Raw genomic sequence first — 23,778 nt, forward strand, 5'->3', positions numbered from 1 at the left:
ATGTCGACAAAATCCTGCCGCTTTTTAAAATCATAAAGATCTTTACTTTTATCACTACAGAATCCTTCAAGGTTTATCATTTTCAAATGACCAGCAACGAACACATAGCTGGATTTCAAGTTCAACGCCCCATGGTAGCAACCATAGCTATGGATCTTAGACACAGAAACAATCAACTCCCTATCAATATAACATAAAAATACTTAGGTCAAAACATTAACATAAATTTAAATAGCAAACGGTAATTTGAGAACCTCCTTATCTCAATCATCCAATAATAACACAAAACATGATCTCTATAGATAATGTTTATCTTCTTCGAATCGCGCACTGCACCAGATCTGATCTGGCCAAACCAGTCAGCAAGGGACATTCCCACCTTTTCATAGTAGATCATAGCATATATCTTTGAAGAATACGTCTGTTTGGCAGTGATATGTTACCATTTTCTTGTACCTTGGGCACTTGAATTAAGCTTGCAGAGTATAATTTTAGCTTTAAATTTCCTCCAGTATCACACATCTATATCACACCTCTTATATTAGTATTCAAAACAATTTTTTTTTTCTCTTTTCCATCATCAGTTGAGGCTTGAGTAATAACAATTATACTTTCTTCAAGAGCGTTAAAATCAAGCAATATAATGAGCTTAAGTGGCATGTATGATTATAAATATGTTTGGTAAAATGTGATGCATGATTAAAATGCAAATGTGAAGCTTAAAATGCATACGAAAAACATTCGAGGTGGTTAAGCATGCAAGGTAAATTATGGGCCCGTTTGATAATTATTTCAATTTTAGTTTTTAGTTTTTAGTTTTCATTTTTTAGGGTAGAGTATAGAGGAAAATGAGAGTGAGAATGAGAGTGAGGATGAGATTGAGAGAGAGGATGAGAGGGAAAAGTAACAAAAATGAAAACAAAAACTTGAAAGTGAAAACAATTTCAAATAGATTTTAGTTTTTAGTTTTTATTTTCACTTTTGTTACTCCTTCCTCCCTCCTCCCCTCTCATCTCCCATCTCCAACTCATCTTCACTCTCATTCTCCCTCTTTTCCCTTTATACTCTAGCACAAAAAATAAAAACTGAAAACTAAAATTGAAATGGTTATCAAACGGGCCCTATATTTTCAATTCAAGGTGGTATCCTCCACCGCACCATACCTCACCTTATCAAACCAATTAGCAAGCGACATGTCAATCCTATCATAGCATATTGTAGCAAATCTTTTTAAAGAACTAGTCTTTCCATCAAGATCTCCGCCAAATTTTCAGCTACATATGGTACATGCTAAAATATTTTGGAAATTTTATGTATGTTGTATTCTTTTCCATAAGGAAGTTTATATAGGAGTAGGTTTACTATCTTTCTTCCAAAATGTTATAATAAAAGTCCAAACTTCAAATCTACCCTCGGCCAAATTTCAAAAAACATGTACAATAGTTAAGTCTCCATGCTTAATTAGAACTTATATTATAGTCACTCTCTAAACTACATTCCAACCAACAACCACAATAAAACATCATCTCCCTCATTTGAATACAGAAGTTCAACAACGTGTAAATTCTACATAAAAACTACATATAAACTCAGCAATTGATCATTATTTGATCTTCCAGTGAATACCTTATAGTGATGGAGTGATGTGAAGGCCAGTGTTTACTCTATGCTAATGCTGCTTTTTATTGATTTGATTAGGTAATTGTTTATGCGAAGGAAAAGCCTTATTCTTCTTTTCCTCCTGCAATGGATGACCTTTTGATGGAGAAAAATGTCAAACAAAGTAGGGCAAATATTCATTTATGCTAAGATACGCTCATATTATTATTATTCTCCAATATGGAGGTATTTATACAAGTACAAAGATATGTTACCCTAAATAAAATAGGAAATATATCTAAATTACAATAGGAAGTAAATCTCTATTACAATAGGACTAAATAATAATTGGTAAGTATAACCAAAATTCTAATTGGTAAGTAACCAAAATTCTAATGAAATAAGGAATCAAAATCCTAACTAAGTAGGACTCATCAACACTCCCCCTCAAGTTGGGCAAAGATGTTTCGTATGCCTTGACAAGCAAGTCACAGAACACCATGCTCAACATTGATCAACTGAACAATTGTAGAGAATGCCTTGTCATAAATCACAAGTGAAACAACTAACAAACCCTAACACAGAGGGCACATAAAAGCATAACACATAAACCCTGTGAGCATGGCAGTAGGTAAGGCAGAACACAGAAACCCTATGAGCACGACAGTAGATAAGGAAGAACACAGAAACCCTGTGAGCACTGTAGTAGGTAAGGCAGAACACACTGTGAATACTGCAGTAGGTAATGCAACACATAGAAACCTTGTGAGCACAGCAGTAGGTAAGACAGAGAAAGCAAAGGCAAGGTCAATGGGCGTGACCACAACGGAAACACACCAGCAAAGGCATAAGCAACAATACTGGCACCATAACAGGCATGAGCAACAATACTGGTACCAACAATAGCAATACAAGGCACTGGCACCAGCAAGAGCAACAAGGCAGGGACATAACAGGCATCATCAACAGTAATCAGCACTATCCCCAACAAAAGTCATAATATGTAGAAGTAAAACATTGTCCCCAACAAGAGACATAACAGGGATGAGCAACGGTACTGGCACCAGCAAAGGACATAATAGTCAGCAGCAATAATAATAACAAATACTTCCATTATCGCACAAACAACTTATCTTCATTCCCCATCTCCCCCTGAAGAGAATGGGTCGTCTGAACCATAAGAGAAGTGGCACTTAAGAAACAAAAGTTGGTTGAAGCTCAAATGTAGAAGAATCAGTCATGGCAGATAGGTAGCTGAATTGCAGCGGAATAGGTGAGCAGCGATGTCACTCCCCCTCAAATCCGACGATGTATGAGAGTCGAGATTTGGAGAAAGCAACACCGAAAAATAAAGTTGCAGCACCCAACTAAAGTTGCATCTATCTCCCCATCAAATTTGACATTGGTAAAGGGTCGAGATTTGGAAGAAAAGAAATTGAAATAATAGTAAAGAGACTCAAACATGCCAGTCTCGTGGCAGAAACAAATGCAAGAGGGGAAGGTGGTAGCATACGGCTATCCCATGAAGAAAAAACTTCAGAAAATGAGAATAGTAAGGGAGGAAACCCAGCAAATCATGAACAAAGACAAAGATAAAGATAAGGTGCTCAAACGGGAATTAGAGCAAAGAACACCGAAAAAAGGAAACCCTTCATGTGTGGAATAGGAATAAATAGAGTGCCCATCAAAGGGAAGCAATATTATATAAGGGAGCTGAAAAGAGTTTGCTGCATAGCAGGGGAAACCTCATTGATAGATCAAAGAGGAAGAAACTAAAGATATTAAAAAAGTAAAGCATGAGAAATTGCATGTGACAATTTTTTTAAAAAAAACTAGTGGAAGAAAGTGAGGCGCTAGAACCGAAAAAAGGAGAGAATAATGTTGTGATTGAAGGAAAATAATGATAAAGGAAGGTGTCTGTGAAAAAATAGACTGATAGAGAAAGGTATGAATATTAGACTCGCCAATAAATCCTAACTAAATAAGGATTCGCCAACAAAAAACAATAGAGATAACATTATTTTACTATTTCTAGCCAATAATACTATGCCACATAGAAGTGTTATTGCCCTATTTTATGAAAGTCTTTCTCTTTTGAGAGTTCACAAGTGCATTATTGACGGTTTGCATTTGCATGTTGATTCTTCTCTCTCTCTCTCTCTCTCTCTCTCATTTTATATGATTTCCAATTCCATCTTCTTTCAATTCAGTTTTTGAATTCATTTTCTTATTTTAATCAAAACATTCATGGATCTGTGAGTTGGAAAAGATGTGGTTGATGTGGAGACATGTCAGTAAAAAAAAAGGCCCCACATCAGCCACACCAGCATTTAGCAGAATGACTAACGGTTCATTGACGGAGAGGCTTATGTGTAGATTTTCCTTGAGTTTTGGGTATTATTTTGCAAGATTTAAACAATCGGGTACTAATTTGAAATTACCCTAAACGTTTCGGGGGTTTTATGTAGTTAACCCAGAAAAGAAAAGACAACAGATCGTTGAAAGGACGGTAAGAGACTTCTCTGGCTTTTGTCTCTCCCAGTCTCCAGATCAGTTACCATTACCTCCCAACCCAACAACGTCTTCTACCCACCTACCTTCAACTGCAATCTAGGGTTCCTCACCCTTCTCTCTCTCTCTCTCACTGTTTTTCTTTCCGTACATTCTCTCCTCTGCCCCGCGATCTCTCTCCCTGCATTTCTATTGAACTTGTAGGTTCGTCCAGTTCCTCAATTCCGCTTTCTGATTTTGTAACTTTTACTTTCAATTTCGTTCGATTGGGGTCGGGATAGAATTGGTTTAGATTTGAATTTGTGATCTCTTTTGTGTTTAATTGATTTTTTACTTAGTTGAATTGATCTGTTGGGTTAGGTCGTGTGAATCGTCATCGTCAATCATGACGATTGCGGATTCGGGTTTCATGATGGAGAACGGAGCAAGCTGCCTACCGCACACACCAGAGGAGGAGAAACGGATCATCGACGAATTGGCCCGCAAATCCGAAGCCAATGTCAAAGAAGGCAACTTGTTCTACGTTGTTTCTAACAGGTCTTTTTCCTTTTTGATTGAATTCACTGCAAAGGTTTTATCTTTGCATGGACTACCATCTTTGTGATGTTCAATACTTTAACAAGTGTTTTGGCATCGTATTTCTTTGGTTGGTTCTTGGAATTCAGCTTCTGGTGGGCTTTACGTGCTTTCTAAGCCAATAATATGCATCTATGCTATGCTTCTGTAGTGGGCAATTGGGTATTCTGAATTAGATTTCTTTTTTGTTTATAACTTTTTAGGAATCAGTCGCCTTCTGTTTACTGATCGTAGCTTTGTCCTGAAAACTGCCTTTTGTTAAGAGACTGTTGATGGCATTCCTTTTCTTTTATAGCAAACAATGGTTGTTTTCTCATGGGATCATTAATTAGTCTCGTGCTTTTACAATAATATTTATGTTTGAATACATTCTTGTGACATTGGTTTGTATCGGTATGGCCAGTAGCTGGTTTAGTTTGAATAAGGCAAAATGTTCTTTCTGCGTTGTAGAAAAGATTTAGCGTGACCTGCACAAGTAAGAACCTATACTACTTTGCATGGGTGCGCTACTTCGAAGAATTATTGGCTGTAGTGTTGGGCTACCCGCTGTTGGTGTTATGCATGTTTGTAACTAGGTTCTACTGTTTGTCCAGGTGGTACTCAAGCTGGAAGAAGTATGTTGAGCAAGGCACTGGAGAACGTCTAAATGATGAGTGGTATTCGGAGTCCCAACAAATGGATCTGCTCTCATCAAAGATTGTAGCTAGACCTGGACCAATCGATAATTCTGATATAGTTGTAAATGAATCTGAGGGCAATGATTTACAGCTTAATAGAATGCTGGTGGAAGAGCGTGACTATGTCTTAGTTTCTCAAGAAGTTTGGGAAAAGCTTTCCGATTGGTAATTAATTATTTCTTTTTTCATAGAACCACTCTCGCTTGTATGATCCTTCTGCTTGTATTTTTTTTTATAAAAATGTACACAGCATGTGCTTGATATCCATGTTTGATAGTAAACTGCAATACAAAAAGGATGCAACGATCTTTTCATTTTTCCTCCAATTTTGTTTCAGTTATTTTCTACAAATCTTACAGGTACAAAGGGGGTCCAGCGTTACCAAGAAAGTTGATTTCTCAGGGTGACGTTCACAAGAATTTGATGGTGGAGGTCTACCCGTTGTGCCTTAAGTTTATTGATTCTAGAGACAACAGCCAGACAGTTATAAGGTTAAGCAAAAAGGTACAACAATCATCCTTTTGTTTTTTTTTCTCCATGCATTTATATCCATGAGAAGTATTTTTTAGATTGTTTTAATTGCTTGTAGAAAATGATGTTTAAGAGGGGATTGCCATTTAGAGTTGCATTAGCGTTGTTTTTATTCGTCTGAAGGTGTTGCGTGGTTCGAAGCAATCTTTATTGTATTTTGTTGATGACCTATCCTTCTCATTCATGAATGTGTCAATCTATCTTGTATTTTTTTGTAATAAATAAAATACTGTTGATGTGGTGCTTCTCTTTCTGAGAGGATTACCTGGAAAGTTTTAAGATGTAGTACTATAAACCTGTTGTGTTATTTCTTTTTGAGCTTTAAGTTCTTTTCATCTAAGCTTTTCTTTCTAACATGTTTCCCCTCTGATTGACTTAGAAGCATTGAGTTTAAGAGTTCAGATGTCTTTGTTTTGATTTTTCTAATGCAAGCATGTAGGTTAATCTTTGGTGTGGTTTTTCTTTTTCCGTTCTTCGACATATGTAATCTTGTGGCTGGCATAGATGTGATGACTCCATATGTAGATAATGAAGGTTCTAACAAACTTACTCTGTTTCAGGCTTCTGTACAAGAGCTTTACGAGAAGGTGTGCACACTTCGAGGAATCGAGCAACAAAAGGTACATTTATATAGTTAGTTTTCCCCCCTTTCTTTCTTTTGGGCTTGAGTTTTCTACTTTAGTTACAATGTAGTTATGTTATGTTGTCTTGTTTGACGTTTATAATTTTCAATCACAGGCCCATATTTGGGACTACTTCAATATGCAGAAGTATACGTTATTGGATGCTTCAAACCAAACCCTGGAGCAATTGAATTTGCAGATGGATCAAGAAGTGAGTGCTTCTGTGTTATAGATCATTAATTAGAATATTCTTTGGTAGTTGAAATATATGATTGTGCATCTCCAGCTATGATTTTATCTTTTACTTGTAATAATTTATAATTACCTGCATGCCAAAAAGTTCTTTTTTTTTGGGCGTAAATACCACAAGGTGTCCCCACACCCGAAGGGAGGGATTAATCCCCGCTCGGGGTTTGGCTTGCCCCTGGCCACAAAGTGCTTCCAACTTAATTATCCACATATGGTAAAAAAAAGTTATTTTGTTTTAGAAGGAAACAAGCTTAAAAGTACTAGAAAGACCAATAATACTGTTTCATAGAATTCCATACTTATTTCAGAGACATCAAGACTCTTTTGATTGTTACAGTATGCCAACTAAAGAAATCCTGAGTTTTTCCTTTTGAACAGGACTTATTTTCAAGAAATTTTGATTCTGGTAGGAACTATGAGCGAAGTTGTGTTTGGTTGCCTACTTATTACTGATTATGCTGCAACCAACTTTAAGTACAAATATGATGCCTGGTTATTTTTGCAGAGTCCTTGTATTGGACTTTTTACTTTTTTCAGGAGGAGCTTCAGATCAGTCAGTTTTGGTGATTATTTTGGTTTATCTGTAGTGAGTCTATTGATCTATGCTTTTCTGTGCAGATTCTTCTTGAGGTGCAAGTTGATGGAAATCATTCTTCTCAATTTTCTATGGACCCAACAGGAAATGAGTTAGCATTAGTACCCATAGAACCATCAAGGTCATCTATGACCATTGCAGGGGGGCCTACCTTGTCGAATGGCCATTCAATGGATTATAGTTATAATTTGCCTCAGGGAAGTGCCTTAAGCAGCTCAGCATCAGCAGATACAGATGATAAATGTTATGTTTATAATCCAATGAAAAAAGGAGATAGGGGAGGTTTGGCAGGATTGCAGAATCTTGGAAATACTTGTTTTATGAATAGTTCTATCCAGTGTTTAGTCCACACACCCCCTCTTGTTGAGTATTTCTTGCAAGATTACTCGGATGAGATCAACACAGAAAATCCCCTAGGAATGCATGTAAGTGGCTATCTTTGCCTCATGCTTGTTCCACATGGATAGTCTTTAACACTGATTGCTTTGCTACTTTTCTCCCCTAAAATTTCTAACATGTGTCGTTGCAGGGTGAGCTTGCTCTTGCCTTTGGTGAGTTGTTGAGGAAATTGTGGTCCTCAGGACGAACAACAATTGCACCGCGTGCATTCAAGGGAAAACTTGCTCGATTTGCTCCCCAGTTCAGCGGCTATAATCAGCATGATTCTCAAGTTAGTCCTGCATTTTTTCTTAAATGTCTTCTCTTTGGTACATGTAACATTATGCTATTCTCTAATGCCAAATGTGCAATAGCTTGTTACAGTTTTTATTATAATTTCACCAAGTCTTCTAAAGCCATCTAGAATAATTTTCTAGGGGTATTTATAATAAGCTACCTGATTATTGTATTTGCTCTGAATGATGAATTCTTCTTTATAGGAACTTCTTGCTTTCTTACTGGATGGCCTACATGAAGATTTGAATCGTGTCAAAAATAAGCCGTACATTGAAACAAAGGATTCAGATGGTCGTCCAGATGAGGAAGTCGCAGATGAATGTTGGAAAAATCACAGGGCCCGAAATGATTCATTGATTGTGGATGTTTGCCAGGTAAGAAATCTTTTGACTGTTATTGTTGTATCATATAATGTGTACATCTTGTGTGTTGCTGTATTTATCGGTCATCTACTTTTTCTTGTAGTTGAGTTTCTAGTCCTTATTACATGGCAATTTGCAAGTGTACTAAATCGCATCTAAACTTTCTGCTATTGTTGCTTTCAAATACACATGCACACATTCATTGAAATGGCACCTATGGAAGATGCATACAGGAATAAAGGGTCTATACAGGACCTATATAAATTTGGAAACAGATAATTTAAAGAGGTTCAAAGCTTGAGGGGGATGGCTGATTCCAGCTTTTAAGGAGTGCTAGGTCCTTTAGATTTGTAGAACCTTAAACGCCAGCCTTTTTGCTCTTCTATAATCCTATATTGCTTATGCTAACATCTTGGTGCCTTTAAATTGGATTCTTATGGTCAATTTTTTTATCAAATTATATCAAAATTTACTTGCCTTTTTATGTTTAGCTCTGTATTTGTTTGTTTCAAGAGTAATTTTGTGAGTTGCATGTTGTTTAGTGCTCACTTTTCTTCTTTATTGTGGGCTTCTAGAGTAATGTAATTCATAGTTGTGGCATTTTTGTTGAATGTACAAGGTTTATCTTTGGTTATTGGAAATCAAAATCTGGTTTAACTAATGTCCAGGGTCAATATAAATCGACGTTGGTATGCCCAGTTTGCAGCAAGATTTCAATTACTTTTGACCCTTTTATGTACTTATCATTGCCTCTACCTTCAACTGTCACTCGGTCAATGACGGTGACTGTGGTTTATGGTGATGGACGTGGTCTTCCAATGCCATACACTTTAACTTTGATAAAAGATCGCTGCATTAAGGATCTTATTGCCGCATTGGGTACTGCATGCTGCTTGAAGAGTGATGAAAGCCTTATGCTTGCTGAGGTAATATTGAGTTCACTGACTTATAATTTTCCTCTTTCTGTCATTTATTTATTTGTTCTGTAGAACTGTACCTTTATGTTAGTTTGATTTGATATGATTTGTTGGCTCATTCCAACATTCCCTATTAGCTATGTTGCACCGATACGGATACGGGTACGGCGATACGATACGATACGATACGCCGATACGGCAAATCTCCAAAAAATAGGATACGGGTACGGCACCGATACGGCGATTAAAATAATATATATATTTAAAAATAATATAACTAGAAAATTTGAAAATTGATATTTCACCAATAATAATTTCAAAACATTAACAAAACACATAACTTCATTCAAATCTCCATAAACAAAGCAAAAATTAACCAAAACACACAAAATACAAGTATCCATAAACAAAGCACAAATTAAAACATTAGAAATGAAACCCCTTCTCCTCCTCCTTCTTCTTCTTCTTCTTCTTCTTCTTCTTCTTCTTTCTTCTCTTTTGTTTGGCCTCTGTTCTGTTGAAATGAAACCCCAAAAACCTAGCCTCTCGACAGACAGCAATCTGAAATTATAGTTTGTGTTTTTACATTTTAACCCCAAATGTTTAGAAACTTTCAAAATCACCTGCAAAGTCTGCAAATATTTTCGTTTTTACCCCCAGACGTATCGATGCCGTATTGCGACCGTATCGGGACCGTATCGAGGACGTATCGGATCCGTATCGAGAAGTCAACATGCCATCTAAGTCAACGATATGCCACATGGCGTATCGGATACGTATCGGAGCTGTATCGGTGCCGTATCGTATCGGAGCCGTATCCGATATTAGCATACTCCTCCAAACTGACGTATCGGTGCATCTGAGCCTATTAGTAAAGTTTTTCGGCGGGGTAGTCTAACAAAGTTGTAGTTTCAAGAGGCGTTGGAACATCTCATCCCTCATCATTCCCCGTTTTACTTTGTGCACTTCAGATTAAGGCTGCATGCGTATGTTTCTCTACATGCAGGATTGGGGTTGCACTTTGAGTTGGAGGGATGTTGGTTTGAAACATATTGTTGGCGCATTTTCTAATAAGTGTTTTTGTGTACAATAGTAGTCTAACACTTCTATTTCAGGTATATGAACATCGAATTTATCGATATTTAGACAACCTTTCTGAACCATTGTCGTCAATTAAGAATGATGACCGCATTGTGGCTTATCGATATTCTAAAGAAGAAGCAGCTTTCAAAACCAGACTTGAAATCATTTATCGATGGCAGGAAAAGTAAGTTTGCTTTCCTTAATCTGTAGCGGTTGGATTTGCTTGTAGGTAAACTTGTCAAAGTGTGAACTTTGTTTCGACCCTGTGATTGTGATGTTTAAAGGACGTGTATGAGCCTGCCACAAAATGTTGATTTCATTGAAATTGGAGGCCCATGGAACCCCTTATTTTTTAATCGCATCTTTCTCAAAATGAGGTTCATGTAGGCCCTAATAGACAGGTCATTCTTAACCTTCTTACATGTTGCCTTTTTCTTTGGCTGTCTAGAAAGAGAAAGAGGATCTTCCATAACCATACATACTTAATTGTCTAGTTGCTGCGTATATTCCATTGGATAAGCTCTTTTATCATTATTGCTTCTGTTTTTTTTTCCTTTTTGGCTGAAATTTTAACCAAAGCTTTGTCAATTTCCAGATCTACATCAGATTCTCTAAAGGGTCAGAGAAAGCTTTTTGGAACACCATTGGTTGCTTATCTAGGAGAAGACAAATTAAGTGGAGTTGATATTGATAGAGCTGTCTCCAGAATTCTGTCACCTTTGAAGAGAGCAGTTAAGCTTAACAGCATAAAAGAAAATGGATTAGTTTCACAAGGCATTGATGAAGCATCAAACAGCCACAACTCGAGGCCCATGGACAACATAGAACTAGAGGAAACATCTAGTGGCGAGTTGTCCTTCCATCTATTTTTAGCTGATGAAAGGGGTTCGAGCTGCAAACCAATTGAAAAGTATATGCACATTAGTTCTGGTAAACCCATAAAGATTTTTCTGGACTGGACTAATCAAGAAGATGAAGTATATGATGCTAGCTACCTCAAGGATCTACCTGAGGTGCACAAGAATGGGTTTACCGCAAAGAAAACTCGGCAAGAAGCTATTTCCTTATTTACATGCATGGAGGCATTTCTGAAGGAAGAACCTCTAGGGCCTGATGATATGTGGTAGTGTACTTCTACCAATTTAGTGGCTTCTGATATGGCATTATTTTAAATTTTCAGGCAAAGTGGGTATCATCATATGCAATATTTTGACGTATGCTCTTGAATTTTGCAATACAGGTACTGCCCTAAGTGCAAGGAACATAGACAAGCTACAAAGAAACTGGATTTGTGGATGTTGCCAGAGGTTCTTGTTTTTCACTTGAAACGGTTCTCATATAGCAGATACTCAAAGAATAAACTTGATACGCTAGTGACTTTTCCAATACATAATCTTGATTTGAGTCAATATGTCATGAACAAGGATGGAAAACCTCATTTATATGAGCTATATGCCATTAGCAACCATTACGGTGGTCTAGGTGGTGGGCACTACACTGCATATGCAAAGGTAAAACTCTGATACATCTCATCTTTTCTGAGTTTGAATGGTGCCCTACTGGCTGAGATCGGCTAGTTGATGACATCTTCCCCCCTGCTAGTATTACAATGATACTGTAGGCTTTGTGATTCATATTTCAATCACTGGCCAATGGCAAAAAATTAGCAGTATTCCATAGTTATATGATATTACAATGATATTGTAGGCCTCTTTAAAATATTATCTGTTGAGATAAAGTTATCTTGTTTGCCAATCTTGCAGTTGATTGATGAGAACAGATGGTACCATTTCGATGACAGTCATGTTTCTCCAGTCAATGAAACTGACATCAAGACTTCGGCTGCCTATGTGCTATTTTATCGGAGAGTTAAAAGTGGACAAAAGATTGGAGAGGCCGAGTCATCAGGGACTCATATGGAATCTTGACGACATCAATTGAGTGCATCCTCCTATTATAGGGTTTTGAAGCTTCCTATAGGTTAAGCTGACTTGGTCCAAGAATGGTGAGCTTTGTTTTACTTGGCTAATGGGACCTGGCAATCGGCAGGTTGAAGGTACAGATTGCACGATACTGGCATGGACTAAAGCCGTAGTACGAGGGGCTGCATTACATGGCTGTTGATACTAGGAATGTGTTCGCCATCTCATACAATATTTTTTAAGGGAAAAGAAAAGAAATTTTGGTAGCCATTTATCCATTAGATTTCCTCTGGTAAAGATTTCTTCAAACATCCACCCGACTCTGCTTCTTTTTTCTTTTTTTTTTGGTCAAGACCTGACTCTGCTTCTTATTTGTTGGGAAGTGTAGCAAATTATTTTAGAACTTCAGTAAGATGTTCTATGTTTATTATGGCAGTGCAATTTAAGATGTAGAGACAGGACAGATTTTGTACTGGACGAAAAACACTGTAATAGAATCAGAGACAAAATTGGTGGAAAGTTGAAAGAACCTTGTGTTTTTTACCCCTAGCCTTTGCAGATTTACATGCTGAAATTCCCCTTTTTTTTTTTTTTTCAGTTTCTTTTGGTGGAGGCATCTTTACTTTTGGCTATTGATTTGATCCTCAAGTGACAAGCTTAAGTGGATTGTGAATCATCAGAGCTTATGTGGGTTTTTTTTTTCTGCAAGAATCTTGAATAGATAAGGTAAAGTACTGTCCATACACAGTAACAACACAATCTCAGATGACACAGATACGTACTACAACAAATACAAAAGTGATCAAATAAATCAATAACTCTCTCTCAAGACTGCCTCCTTCCAGACGTCCTCATCAGCAGCAGCACTAAACTAACACCTCTCTCCCTAATCGCTAGAGTTATTAAGACAACGAAAATAATTCTCCTGCAAAAGCCAAACAAAAGAAAGAGAGAAAAGTTGAAGACTTGTTAAATAAGTTTGGTACCATTTGAGATGCTACTGCCAACCAAAAAGAGTTAAAGGCCACCCACCATCATCACTTTCCTCAGTGAACCCCACACCTTTTAACTTATCAGAGACATGCTGATGGATCATTAAGAAAAATGCATCACGGTGTGGGGCCTTATTGGGAATTTTGTGTAACAATCAAATTTTATATAGTGACCGTTGATGCATATGAGATTCACAATACATCGACAAATAGATAAAAGCATTTTAAAATTCTAGATTTCATAAATGTTATGTGCGATGATGATGGTGATTCACAGTAAAAGTGGGTTATGAGCAAAGGAACAGAGTTTCACCTTTTTTTTCCCTAATTCCCAAGTAGCCTCTTTTTTTTTTTTTTTTTTTTTTCTCTCTATCTTTTCCACCGTCCATTCACATCTTGATTTCTGATTAAAAGGCTTGAGCACTTATTGGTATCAGCTTTTTCCCTAACTTGAAAGGACATGTTTCATCAACAAGAAGACCACTAACATGGGAATCAAACCAATCACATGGCAACTCTCCTGATGAAACAAAAGCACCATCACAACATAAATCAGAACTAAACAACCCAAAATAGCAAAAATTAAACCAAAAAAATATAAATTAAGCAACTGTATGCTGGCACATGTACATGTAAGCCGACGTCGTTTTCCATGAAATGCCCTATTAAATTTGTCCCAATCAAACCCAACGGACACCACTGTCTCACAAGTAATTAAATCATCCTAAATCTTATCGACACTGAATGACCAATATCCGTTGGACATCTCGTCCACTAAAAACTCAGCTGCTTAACACAGTAAAACAGGAAAACAGAAAACAGTAAAAATGAAGGACTTGCCGTAACCGCGGCGGAAGAAATTGCCAAGTAGCCAGAACTGGAAGTTCCCGGCGGAGAGGGAGTAATCGGATTCACCAACCCACCCGAACCCGAACCCGAACCCGAATTCGAACTCGAGTTACCGTTACCAAAGGAGCTGTTGCTCACCGACAGCCCGATTGAGTACGCGGGCGAACCGTCGGGTTTGAAAAGCCCAAAGTTTCTCTCGGAAGTGGGGCCGGGTTTCATGTTCTCATTGAACAGAGCGAAGACGTAGATGTTGAGATCCGACCCGGGCCTCAGCGGCGTGCCCTTCTTCTGGCAGATGAGCTTGATCAGATTCCCGTTGTACTTCTTCGCGTTCTCCGGCGTCGCTCCGGCTTCGTCCTCGTCGCCCTTTGACGGCCAACCGGTCTCGGATATGTGAACCGGAAGCTTCTTAAACCCTAGCGCAGCTAGGGCGGAGTAAACGGCGTCGATCTGAGCGAAGAGCATATTGTCGTAGTGGAGATTGGTGCCCGAATCGAGCGAGCCGGAGTTGGGCTGGAAGAGGACGTAGTCCAGAGGCACCTGCTTAGGGTTTGACTTGTAGGCGAAGTAGGGGTATGCGTTGATCAAGAACGGCGAGCCTGTTTTGGAGTGGAAGTTGAGGATCGGAGTGATGCAGCCGGTCAGATCTTGCCGGAAAGCTCCGGCCGACGGCGGGAACGAGGTCTCAAGAATGGAGAGGGAATGGGCGGTGGTGACGGTGACTTGCTTGTCGAGATTGAGAGAGACGAGGGCGGCGTGGACGCTTTGCATGGCGGGGAGGAGATTGTTGCTCAACGACGTGTCGTTGAAGGTGAGGACCTCGTTGCCGACGAAGATGCAGGTGATGTTGGTGGCGGGTAAGTGGGCCTGAACGTTGGACTTGACCCAGTTTTGGGCCTGGGCCGGGTCTTGGACCTTGGTGAGGTACTCGTTGCCCAGGCCTACTATGAACTGGACGCCGGTGTTGGCGAAGGCCTTGAGGACTTTGGGATCGGCGTCGTAGAGCTTGATCTTGGAGATGCCGATGGACTTCACCAACGGAACAACGTCGTCCGGCGAAGGTAAGTTGTTGGCGATTTGGCCGTAGTTTATCCCCATTGAATTCACCATTTCAGCAAACACAAACCCTTTTGAAAACAAAAACACAAAAACAGAGATAATGCTGTAATTAGTTAACCAAAATTCAAACAGAGTAAAAAGATCAAAGCTTTGAAGCTAAATTGGAGAATGGGGAGCAGGGTTTTAGCTATCAGTGCCTGAAATGATTAGAATTGATAAGAATAGTGAAGAGCAGTAGCTGAAGCTAGTGCTGGTCGCCATTTTTGGTGCTCAGCTTGGAGACTGCAAAGGGGAATTAAGCAGAAATGTAGAAGCTGCAGCAGCTCCAAATTGGCCAACAGTGAGGAGAGAGAGTGACCACTGTATATAGAGCTCTTAGTCTCACTCCCTCACTCTCAGAATTCAGAAATGAGCTGGGACAATGGGTTATAGGTCAAATGCCCAATGCAGGCACGCAACTGTGAAAGCTATGGGTTTGCGAGAGAGAGAGAGAGAGAGAGAGAGAGAGAGAGAGAGAGAGGATAAAAAATGTGAGCTTTGAATTTGGTTGTTACCGGGTAGATATTTTAGGGCTTATAGGGACGGCACAGAGGCAGGTTTAGGGGTAGAAACTACAATGGGGACCAAAGGGAATAAATGAGTGTCTCTATTCTATATTTACAGTGTCATACTAAGAAATGTGATTTGGTGTGATTTGGTGTGAGTGATTTTTTATTCTGCCTTCACTTGAATCCTATGATTGATGCATTGGTGCTGGCTTTTGCGGTGGTGATGGGTTTTGAGTGGGGTCCAGTGACTGTTGTCCGACAAGCTTCACATGATCACCATTCCCAATCCACTCAAATCTGGGAGCTTTTTATTATTTTACTTTTTGTGAAGGAGGAAGGGTAGGCTGCACTCACAAACTTTGCTTTATTTTCTATTGACCTTTTCTCTTTTCGCTTCTTTTTCATGAGGAGGAGCTGTTGGGCTGTTATGTTGGTTTTCTCATGGTTCAAGAAAAACGGCAGAGCCATTGCCATACAGCACCAGATACGTGGCATGCATACCAAGCAAAGGTGAGCAAAAACAAAGCAGTATGAATCAACCTTTCGCCGTTTCTGGCTGCAAGAACAAATATCTTATCTCTTATCTCTTATCTCATGTCCCAACTCTTGCTTCATATTCAATGCAACAAAAATGAAAATTTAGCTCCAAAGTCCACACACATGTGTCACTGATACGTAAATCAAATGTCTTTTCTCAACCATGAACATGAACTTTTACAATTAGTTGCATTTAATTTATCTTTGGGATATATTTAATTTTTAGCTAGATGTTGAGTTGTCGAGTTGAGTATCTTTTAAAGTTGAACTAATCATAGCCAATCATGTATCAATTGGTTGAGTTCTTCCACTTTTACTAATGTAGGCAAATGTTCGAAATCTCATCCAACCAATAAATATTTGTGTGACTCATCCCCAATCGCTTATACTAAAAAAAATTTAAACTAATCATTTTGGAGTGTTTGTGTGCATATCAATTTTCATGGTTTATCTGTTTTTGTCCATATGCATGATAAGAAATACGAAAACTCCCACCTAGAGCATCATTTGGAGCAATTGGATTGATTACTTGAGTCATAATTACTATTATTCTGCCTTCCACCATGCTGCCTTTTGTTATTACTTTTGATTTTGTGGGTTTTCTGCTTTGTATAATCATTTTCTCTTTACCGCACGCTCATGGTGATCGTTATTGCTACTATAATTATTCTAGTTTTCGGCCATATATTCCTTTTGTTTTTTTCCGGGGATCCGTTAGCTAATTTGAGTATCTTCGTCTCCATTTTGCAGAGACTGAAAGATACATAAAATCTCTTAACCAATTAAAACCTTGTCAACTTGGAGCTGCGTTGCTATAAAGACAAGGTGAAATGTCACCATCTTGCTATCTTAGCCGACATTTTTGTGCATTATAATTACCGGAAATTGATCAATTATTCTAGTTTGGTATGTACATGATGTTGAAAATGGTATTCTTCTTGTATTAGTTATATGTCATTTGACAGCGAGGTTTCTTATTAGCATCTCCTTCACCTTCTAGGTCAACAATGCCAACTCAGATCTTTCATTTTCTCAGAAGTCTGAGTTATAGACTTTGCTCAATTTCTTGTTTTCTTTTTCGACAACCATACCAGCAAAGAGAAGAAAAAGGAGGGGAGAAAAGCCCTACGAAAACCTAAACAGAAAGGAAAAAAGAAAAAAAAACTTTATTTTATTTTTCTGCAACACTAAAAATTTTATTTTGTTTACTTGCAATATGTATTAAAAGTACAAGACTAGGCAAGAAAAGCAACACTTGTTCTTCAGGTCTTCATAACCACAGCAAAGAAGTGTCAGATTCTAAATTATGCACAACTCGAAGATCATTTTTCACCCTCACAAACTTAATTGATTATAGAAAAGCTTAGATTTCCACCAAAAGCATATGGCTCTCGCTTGGAGCTGGAGGTCAAGAACCAATAGCGGCTACCACCGGTGGAAGTTAGCTTACTTATAGGTTAATACTATACTAGAAACTTAATGCTCAGGGAGTGGGAACATTTTCCTTGGCAAGAGGAGCAATCTCTTCCCCTTCAATTCCAGGTTCGCCACCGGCAACTTCCAGGCTCAAAAGCATCTTTTCCCATTGTTTTGAAGGTCCCTGCATTCGATCCGACACAGTTAATTGCAAACCAAGCAACATTAAACTCAAAATTTATGAGAGAACTAGCTGCTTAGCGACTGAGTATCGTACAAACCTTCCACGAAAGATCTTGGGCCATGCAATTCTGGATCATCTCATTTAACGCAGGAGTACCGTATGCTGCAAGAGCTCTCTTGACAGTAGTAGCAATTGCAGTCACATCTGCTGGGTCAACTTCATCACACTAAAACAACCCACCAAAACACATAATTCATTATTTTGAAGGTAAGTGGAACAAAGGAATATAAAAAAGTAGTGCAATTGTGTGACATCACAGATGCAAAGCAAGTTATTGACTCACTACGACGTTGAAAGCTCCCATTTGAAATCCTGTAAAGCCTTCTTTGACAGTGTCAACAAGTCCACCGGTTGAGGCAACAATAGGCACCTAAAGATATTGCATTCAGCATAATTAGAGGAAGTGACTGATAGTTTTAAGACATTGGTTGTTGATGTACAAATCTAGCTCCTTACCGTTCCATATCGCATAGCATGCAGCTGAATGAGACCACATGGTTCAAATCTACTTGGGATCAACATAAAATCAGCACCACCAATAATCATGTGGGCTAATGGCACATTGAATTTTGCCACTCCTACAGCCTTGCCCGGAAATTTGATCTCCAGCTGTTTGATCTGCGTCTCCAGATAATTCTTGCCAGTTCCCTAATAGAAACAACATCCTTCCATCAAACTCACCTCTATGCCTACTGCTGACAGCAACAGGGTAAAGAAAGCTGATTCATCAGATACTTACAAGGATTATTATTTGTACTTCCTCTCCAATGAATTTCGAGATGGCTTCTACTAGAATGTCTGAACCTTTCTGCTCCTCCAGCCTACCAATGAAGCCTATCACCGGGATGTCCCTATCAACTGGCAGCCCAACTTCTGCTTGAAGGGCCTCCTTCAATAGAGGCTTTGCATCCAGTACCTGGACATACAATTCTGATCAATACAAAAAATTTCCTGCCAGCCATGTCAAGGTATTGAAAACTCTTAGGAATTACTTACAGTTGTGTTATCATATTTGACATCTAAGTACTTGTCTCTGGCTGGGTTCCACTCTTGAACGTCCATGCCATTTATAATACCAGTGATTCCGGTCTTACGGATGATGTTATCTAATTCCACACCTTTGTCTTCTCCAGAAATAAGTTCTTGGGCATAGTATGGGCTCACAGTCACAACCCTGTCTGATTCCAATATTCCAGCCTTCATCCAATTGATTTTCCTTCCCTTCACAGGCTTGTCATACCTGCAAATTTAACCAAACATTCAGAAAGAGGAAAATTTTGCCAAATCCACAAAGTAAACTTTTGAGCCCTTAATATAGTTGCTACATCAAATGTGTAATATATACCCATCAATGAAGTCAAAAGAACCCCTAAGGTGGTCGGGCAAATCAAGCAGTGAGAAGTCCGAAAAGGAAAATCGGCCCTGGTAAGCTATGTTGTGGATGCAAAATACAACCTGCCATTCATTTATCAAACGTTATTACAGTTTCATGTAAAATAATGCTCTTCAAACTCAGGGCACCTTACCTTGGCATTTTTGTAAAGACCCCTTGGCTTGTAGATGGTTTTTAAGTAGCAGGGAATAAGAGCAGTGTGCCAATCATTAGCAACAAATACAACATCCTCTCCTGCAATGAGGTAGCCAAGGATACATCCTTAATAATATGCTATTTCTTGAAGAAATCATACTCTTTTTTAAAGAAAAAGAGTGAGATGCACACCGTATGGTCCAGAGAAGTATTTGTTGCTGTTCAAATTAAGAACCCTTGGAGCCTCCAGAGCAGCCTGAAAGTTCAAAAAAAGACTAATTCATAATTCAACTTTATTCATATATGAGTCATCACAACAGGAAAATTAATTTTTCTAGACAAGTTAGAAAAAGAAAATGAAAGAAAAGAGCATGACATGCCTGGCACAACAAGCTGAAGCGCAATTGGTTGTCCTTGTAATCCTCTCCTGTCTTGGGACCATAGATTTTGGATCCAGTTTTGCCCCATACCTTCATATCCAGAAAGCCAAGCATCAGTCAAAGATCTAATTGAACCCTCATTCATACAATAATCTAGAAACATATGGCCTTAGACAACGAAGAGAATATTCATACCCTCTCAAGGAACAATGGGTGATCCACAAAGACACGATCAACACCGCGCTTGTAGCAATGGAAGAAGCGAACAGTTTCAATTTTACCATCGACTTCTATCTACATAATCAAAACTTCTGATCATTTGAGGCACATTTTCCTAAACATAAATTACTCGCTAAATAAGAAAGAAGCCCGGAAACAACATTAGATTCTTCAAGTTCAAGAGGCATATACTAACTGCAAGACTTACCTCAACCAGTACACTAGTATCCCATGCATCTTTGTATTGATCATAGCGTGGAGATACGGTCATAACACGGTGCCCGTTAGCCTAGAAATCAATCATCAGGCACAAAAATCAGTCAAACTAAACCAGAGAAATGAAAAACATGGATCAAACTCAAGTAATTCACAAACCGCCAGAGCCGGTGGGAGGCCTCCAAGAACATCACCAAGACCACCAGTTTTGCTCCATGGACCAACTTCAGCCCCAACAAAGACCAAGTTCATGCCTGTCCCACATACAATCTTCCCCACACACTGATCACCCTCGGTCTTGTCAGCTTTTTTCATGGCTTGCCTAGGAACTGCATTAGGACGGGTTTTGATTCTAAGCATATCCAAGTTGCTCAAAGACCTTAGCCCATTGTGAGTCATTGGCTGGTTCCAGAGGCCCATCTGCCCCAAGTTTGTTCTGGTTTCTGATCCTGAACCTCCATTTACATGGGAAGTCCTTGATACAAAGTGTGAGGCCGCCAAAGTCGACATATCTGATAACCTTGCTCTGAAACACATAACCAAACAAATCTTATAAAATTAGAAACATAAAAATAAAATTTAAAAAGTTGTGCCTCTAAGCCACAGAAATTAACCAAAATACAGAACAAGATGATCAAGCAAAACCAAAGACTTTCAGGCTCACAGGGGTGAGAGATTACTCAAAGAAAAGAAACCCAAAAAAAATGATCAGGCAAAATTGTAGACTCCGAAGCTCACAGAGATCACTCAAAACTAAAAAATAAAATTTAAAAAGTTGTGCCTCTAAGCCACAGAAATTAACCAAAATACAGAACAAGATGATCAAGCAAAACCAAAGACTTTCAGACTCACAGGGGTGAGAGATCACTCAAAGAAAAGAAACCCAAAAAAAATGATCAGGCAAAATTGTAGACTCTGAAGCTCACAGAGATCACTCAAAACTAAAAAATAAAATTTAAAAAGTTGTGCCTCTAAGCCACAGAAATTAACCAAAATACAGAACAAGATGATCAAGCAAAACCAAAGACTTTCAGACTCACAGGGGTGAAAGATTACTCAAAGAAAAGAAACCCAAAAAAAATGATCAGGCAAAATTGTAGACTCTGAAGCTCACAGAGATCACTCAAAACTAAAAAATAAAATTTAAAAAGTTGTGCCTCTAAGCCACAGAAATTAACCAAAATACAGAACAAGATGATCAAGCAAAACCAAAGACTTTCAGGCTCACAGGGGTGAGAGATTACACAAAGAACAGAAACCCAAAAAAGATGATCAAGCAAAATTGTAGACTCTGAAGCTCACAGAGATCACTCAAACTAAAAAATAAAATTTGAAAAGTTGAGCCTCTAAGCCACAGAAATTAAGCCTCTAAGCCACAGAAATTAACCAAAACACAGAACAAGATGATCAAGCAAAATCAAAGACGTTCAGACTCATAGGAGTGAGAGATTACTCAAAGAAAAGATAGCCAAAATTGCTGATCAATCAAAATTTAAGACTTTGAGGCTCATAGGATCATAGATCACTCAAGCAACATATACCCAAAGAAATGATTATCAAATCAGACACCAAAGTGTTTTCCTTTACACTTGCATTTACTCTGTACTAAAAATATGAAATCACAACCAATTGAGAAAAACTCTGAACGTTGGTTTTAGTACCTAAAACTTATCAAGATAAGAGCAAATTTCGGAACTGATCATACCAAATTTAAATCATTTGCAAAAATATTTAATGTTTAATGGTATTGTTCAAGTTTCTTACCAAGTTTCAAGTTGACAAAGCACCTGTAACTCTCTCTCTCTCTCTCTCTGAGTGTCCGAGTCTCACTCAAACAGCTAGCTGAGAGAGTGTCTGTTGGTGCGAAATGGAAATGGTCACTGGGGAAGTGGGGATTTGTAGTTGCCACCTACGTTATTGTGCCGGGACACGTGTCAGAAAGGCAGCGGTTGGGCTTCCAAACCTCAAGCATGATCACGTGCGGTTTTTGCATCCCTGGGGGACATTCGACAAACGTGAGGCCATTCATTGCACCTCATGTTCATTGGAACAGAGCAGCAGCAGCAGCTGAAGATGTTTTCTTCAATCAAGTGGCGGAAACGACACCGTCTGGAGTGGTAATCGTGCGGTTTAGAGTGCATGGCTTGGTGGTGGTGGGGCTTTTGATGGGGAGGGTTCCTGCACAGGAAGCAGACACGGTACAAAACGACATCCAGATATTTTGTGGAGCAATCAAACTGCACAGTTGAAGTAGTTTTCTTGAGACTTGATTTACTCTATGCAGTGTGTAGTTGCTGAAAATGGACGGTCGTTCGTTTCTCGGTACCTTAAAAAATGTTCCCAAGTTGCATTTATATATTAAATTATGCACGGACGTGGTTGAAGCAAGCAACAATCTTTATCATCGTGATCGCCCATAATTGCAGCTGAGGAAGATGAATGCTCAGTAGGGTGAGGAGGACCCTACCCTTGTTTTCTTCACTAATTTTGTATTAGTAAATTTAGGTTTTAGCAACAACTAAACTTTCACTTTTAGAAAAAGCTAACATTTTTATTTTTAAAAAAACAGAAAAATTCATCAACTTTAAAATCAAAGATATGCAAATGTAAAAGATTCCTTAAGAAATCCAAAAATAAATAAGGACATTTTTGTCTATTTTAACTTTTTTTAAAAATATTTCTCTCTCCTTTCATCCTTTCCAAAATATTTCTTTTTTATTTGAAATCTTGAGAGGTGCAGATGATTTGGTGCTAAATGTATACCACACTAAATAAGATTTGAAAAATGCCTCCAGTCCATCTCTAAACCCTACACCTCTGCTAGCATTGGTCTAACCCTTTTTACTTATAAGGAGGAAATTTAAACAAACTTAACTGGTTCAATCAACTCATGGCATTTTGATAAAGGCATACTGGTGTTTTACCCCCTGAATTTATGCCTAACTTTCGATTTGTTCCTCATTCTTTTTTTTTAGAAAATTAAAAATATGAACTTCTTTTTTTCTGCCAATTTCCTCCCTACTATCTAAATTTTTAACATTTCATTCAATTTCTCCTCAAATATGAGAGCAAAGTGGTCATTTTACACGTTAAAAATAAATAATAGAAAATTGAAATAAACTCTCTCTCTCTCTCTCTCTCTCTCTCGTAATTTGTCGCAAAGGGTGTAGCTGCCCAGAAGCTCCAAATGTTGCTTCGATCTAATATATCCTGAGGTGGGACTCTCGTAATTTGTCGCAAAGAGTGTAGCTACCCAGAAGCTCCAAATGTTGCTCCAATATGATATTTCTTGAGGTGGGATTCTCCGATAAAGCACCTCACAGCCACTTTGAGCACAAGGGAGGGATGGGTCTGGGTCTAGAGGCAAGGGCTTGGGGGTGGAAGGGGTCTGGGGCTGGGGATGGGGAATGGGTCTGGGAGTGGAGGGTGGTGGTCATGGGGGAATGGGAGGAGAAGAAAAACCCGGAGGA

The 23,778-nt window shown here is 38.6% G+C and overlaps 3 protein-coding genes and 1 long non-coding RNA gene across 7 annotated transcripts; 2 read left to right on the forward strand and 2 right to left on the reverse strand.

The window, feature by feature from the left end:
* On the forward strand, positions 4,080 to 12,864 carry LOC18777238 (ubiquitin carboxyl-terminal hydrolase 9). 2 transcript variants are annotated; one of them, XM_020563615.1, is made up of 14 exons: positions 4,080 to 4,310; positions 4,471 to 4,647; positions 5,280 to 5,528; positions 5,723 to 5,867; positions 6,455 to 6,514; positions 6,633 to 6,728; positions 7,385 to 7,786; positions 7,891 to 8,031; positions 8,240 to 8,410; positions 9,067 to 9,324; positions 10,431 to 10,582; positions 10,994 to 11,521; positions 11,639 to 11,909; positions 12,162 to 12,864. In XM_020563615.1, the coding sequence occupies exons 2-14, from the start codon at positions 4,496 to 4,498 to the stop codon at positions 12,324 to 12,326; spliced, it is 2,790 nt and encodes a 929-aa protein (XP_020419204.1). In that variant the 5' UTR covers positions 4,080 to 4,310; positions 4,471 to 4,495; the 3' UTR covers positions 12,327 to 12,864. The 2 variants fall into 2 exon arrangements, with proteins under 2 accessions (XP_020419204.1, XP_007210383.2); XM_007210321.2 differs by having other exon boundaries at positions 4,080 to 4,314; positions 12,162 to 12,849.
* On the reverse strand, positions 13,013 to 16,254 carry LOC18777203 (glucan endo-1,3-beta-glucosidase 11). Of its 2 annotated transcripts, XM_020563617.1 has the most exons (4): positions 15,418 to 16,254; positions 14,153 to 15,288; positions 13,626 to 13,832; positions 13,013 to 13,245 (listed from the first exon to the last, which is right to left on the reverse strand). In XM_020563617.1, exons 1-3 carry the CDS (start codon positions 15,479 to 15,481, stop codon positions 13,758 to 13,760), a joined length of 1,275 nt encoding a protein of 424 aa, XP_020419206.1. In that variant the 5' UTR covers positions 15,482 to 16,254; the 3' UTR covers positions 13,013 to 13,245; positions 13,626 to 13,757. The 2 variants fall into 2 exon arrangements, with proteins under 2 accessions (XP_020419206.1, XP_007209175.2); XM_007209113.2 differs by lacking the exon at positions 13,626 to 13,832.
* On the forward strand, positions 16,189 to 17,332 carry LOC109949141. The gene is made up of 2 exons (XR_002271629.1): positions 16,189 to 16,278; positions 17,056 to 17,332. It is a non-coding gene; the product is annotated as an uncharacterized LOC109949141 (long non-coding RNA).
* Positions 17,453 to 22,182, reverse strand: LOC18776048 (granule-bound starch synthase 1, chloroplastic/amyloplastic). Of its 2 annotated transcripts, none has more exons than XM_007211221.2 (14): positions 22,073 to 22,182; positions 20,468 to 20,834; positions 20,301 to 20,381; positions 20,069 to 20,167; positions 19,874 to 19,963; positions 19,686 to 19,749; positions 19,492 to 19,592; positions 19,311 to 19,420; positions 18,962 to 19,205; positions 18,705 to 18,881; positions 18,422 to 18,613; positions 18,249 to 18,335; positions 18,003 to 18,131; positions 17,453 to 17,905 (listed from the first exon to the last, which is right to left on the reverse strand). In XM_007211221.2, exons 2-14 carry the CDS (start codon positions 20,816 to 20,818, stop codon positions 17,789 to 17,791), a joined length of 1,842 nt encoding a protein of 613 aa, XP_007211283.1. In that variant the 5' UTR covers positions 20,819 to 20,834; positions 22,073 to 22,182; the 3' UTR covers positions 17,453 to 17,788. The 2 variants fall into 2 exon arrangements, with proteins under 2 accessions (XP_007211283.1, XP_020419205.1); XM_020563616.1 differs by lacking the exon at positions 22,073 to 22,182 and adding an exon at positions 21,970 to 21,989 and having other exon boundaries at positions 17,480 to 17,905.

This window comes from Prunus persica, chromosome G5 (assembly GCF_000346465.2).
Source record: "Prunus persica cultivar Lovell chromosome G5, Prunus_persica_NCBIv2, whole genome shotgun sequence".
Lineage (NCBI taxonomy): Eukaryota > Viridiplantae > Streptophyta > Magnoliopsida > Rosales > Rosaceae > Prunus > Prunus persica.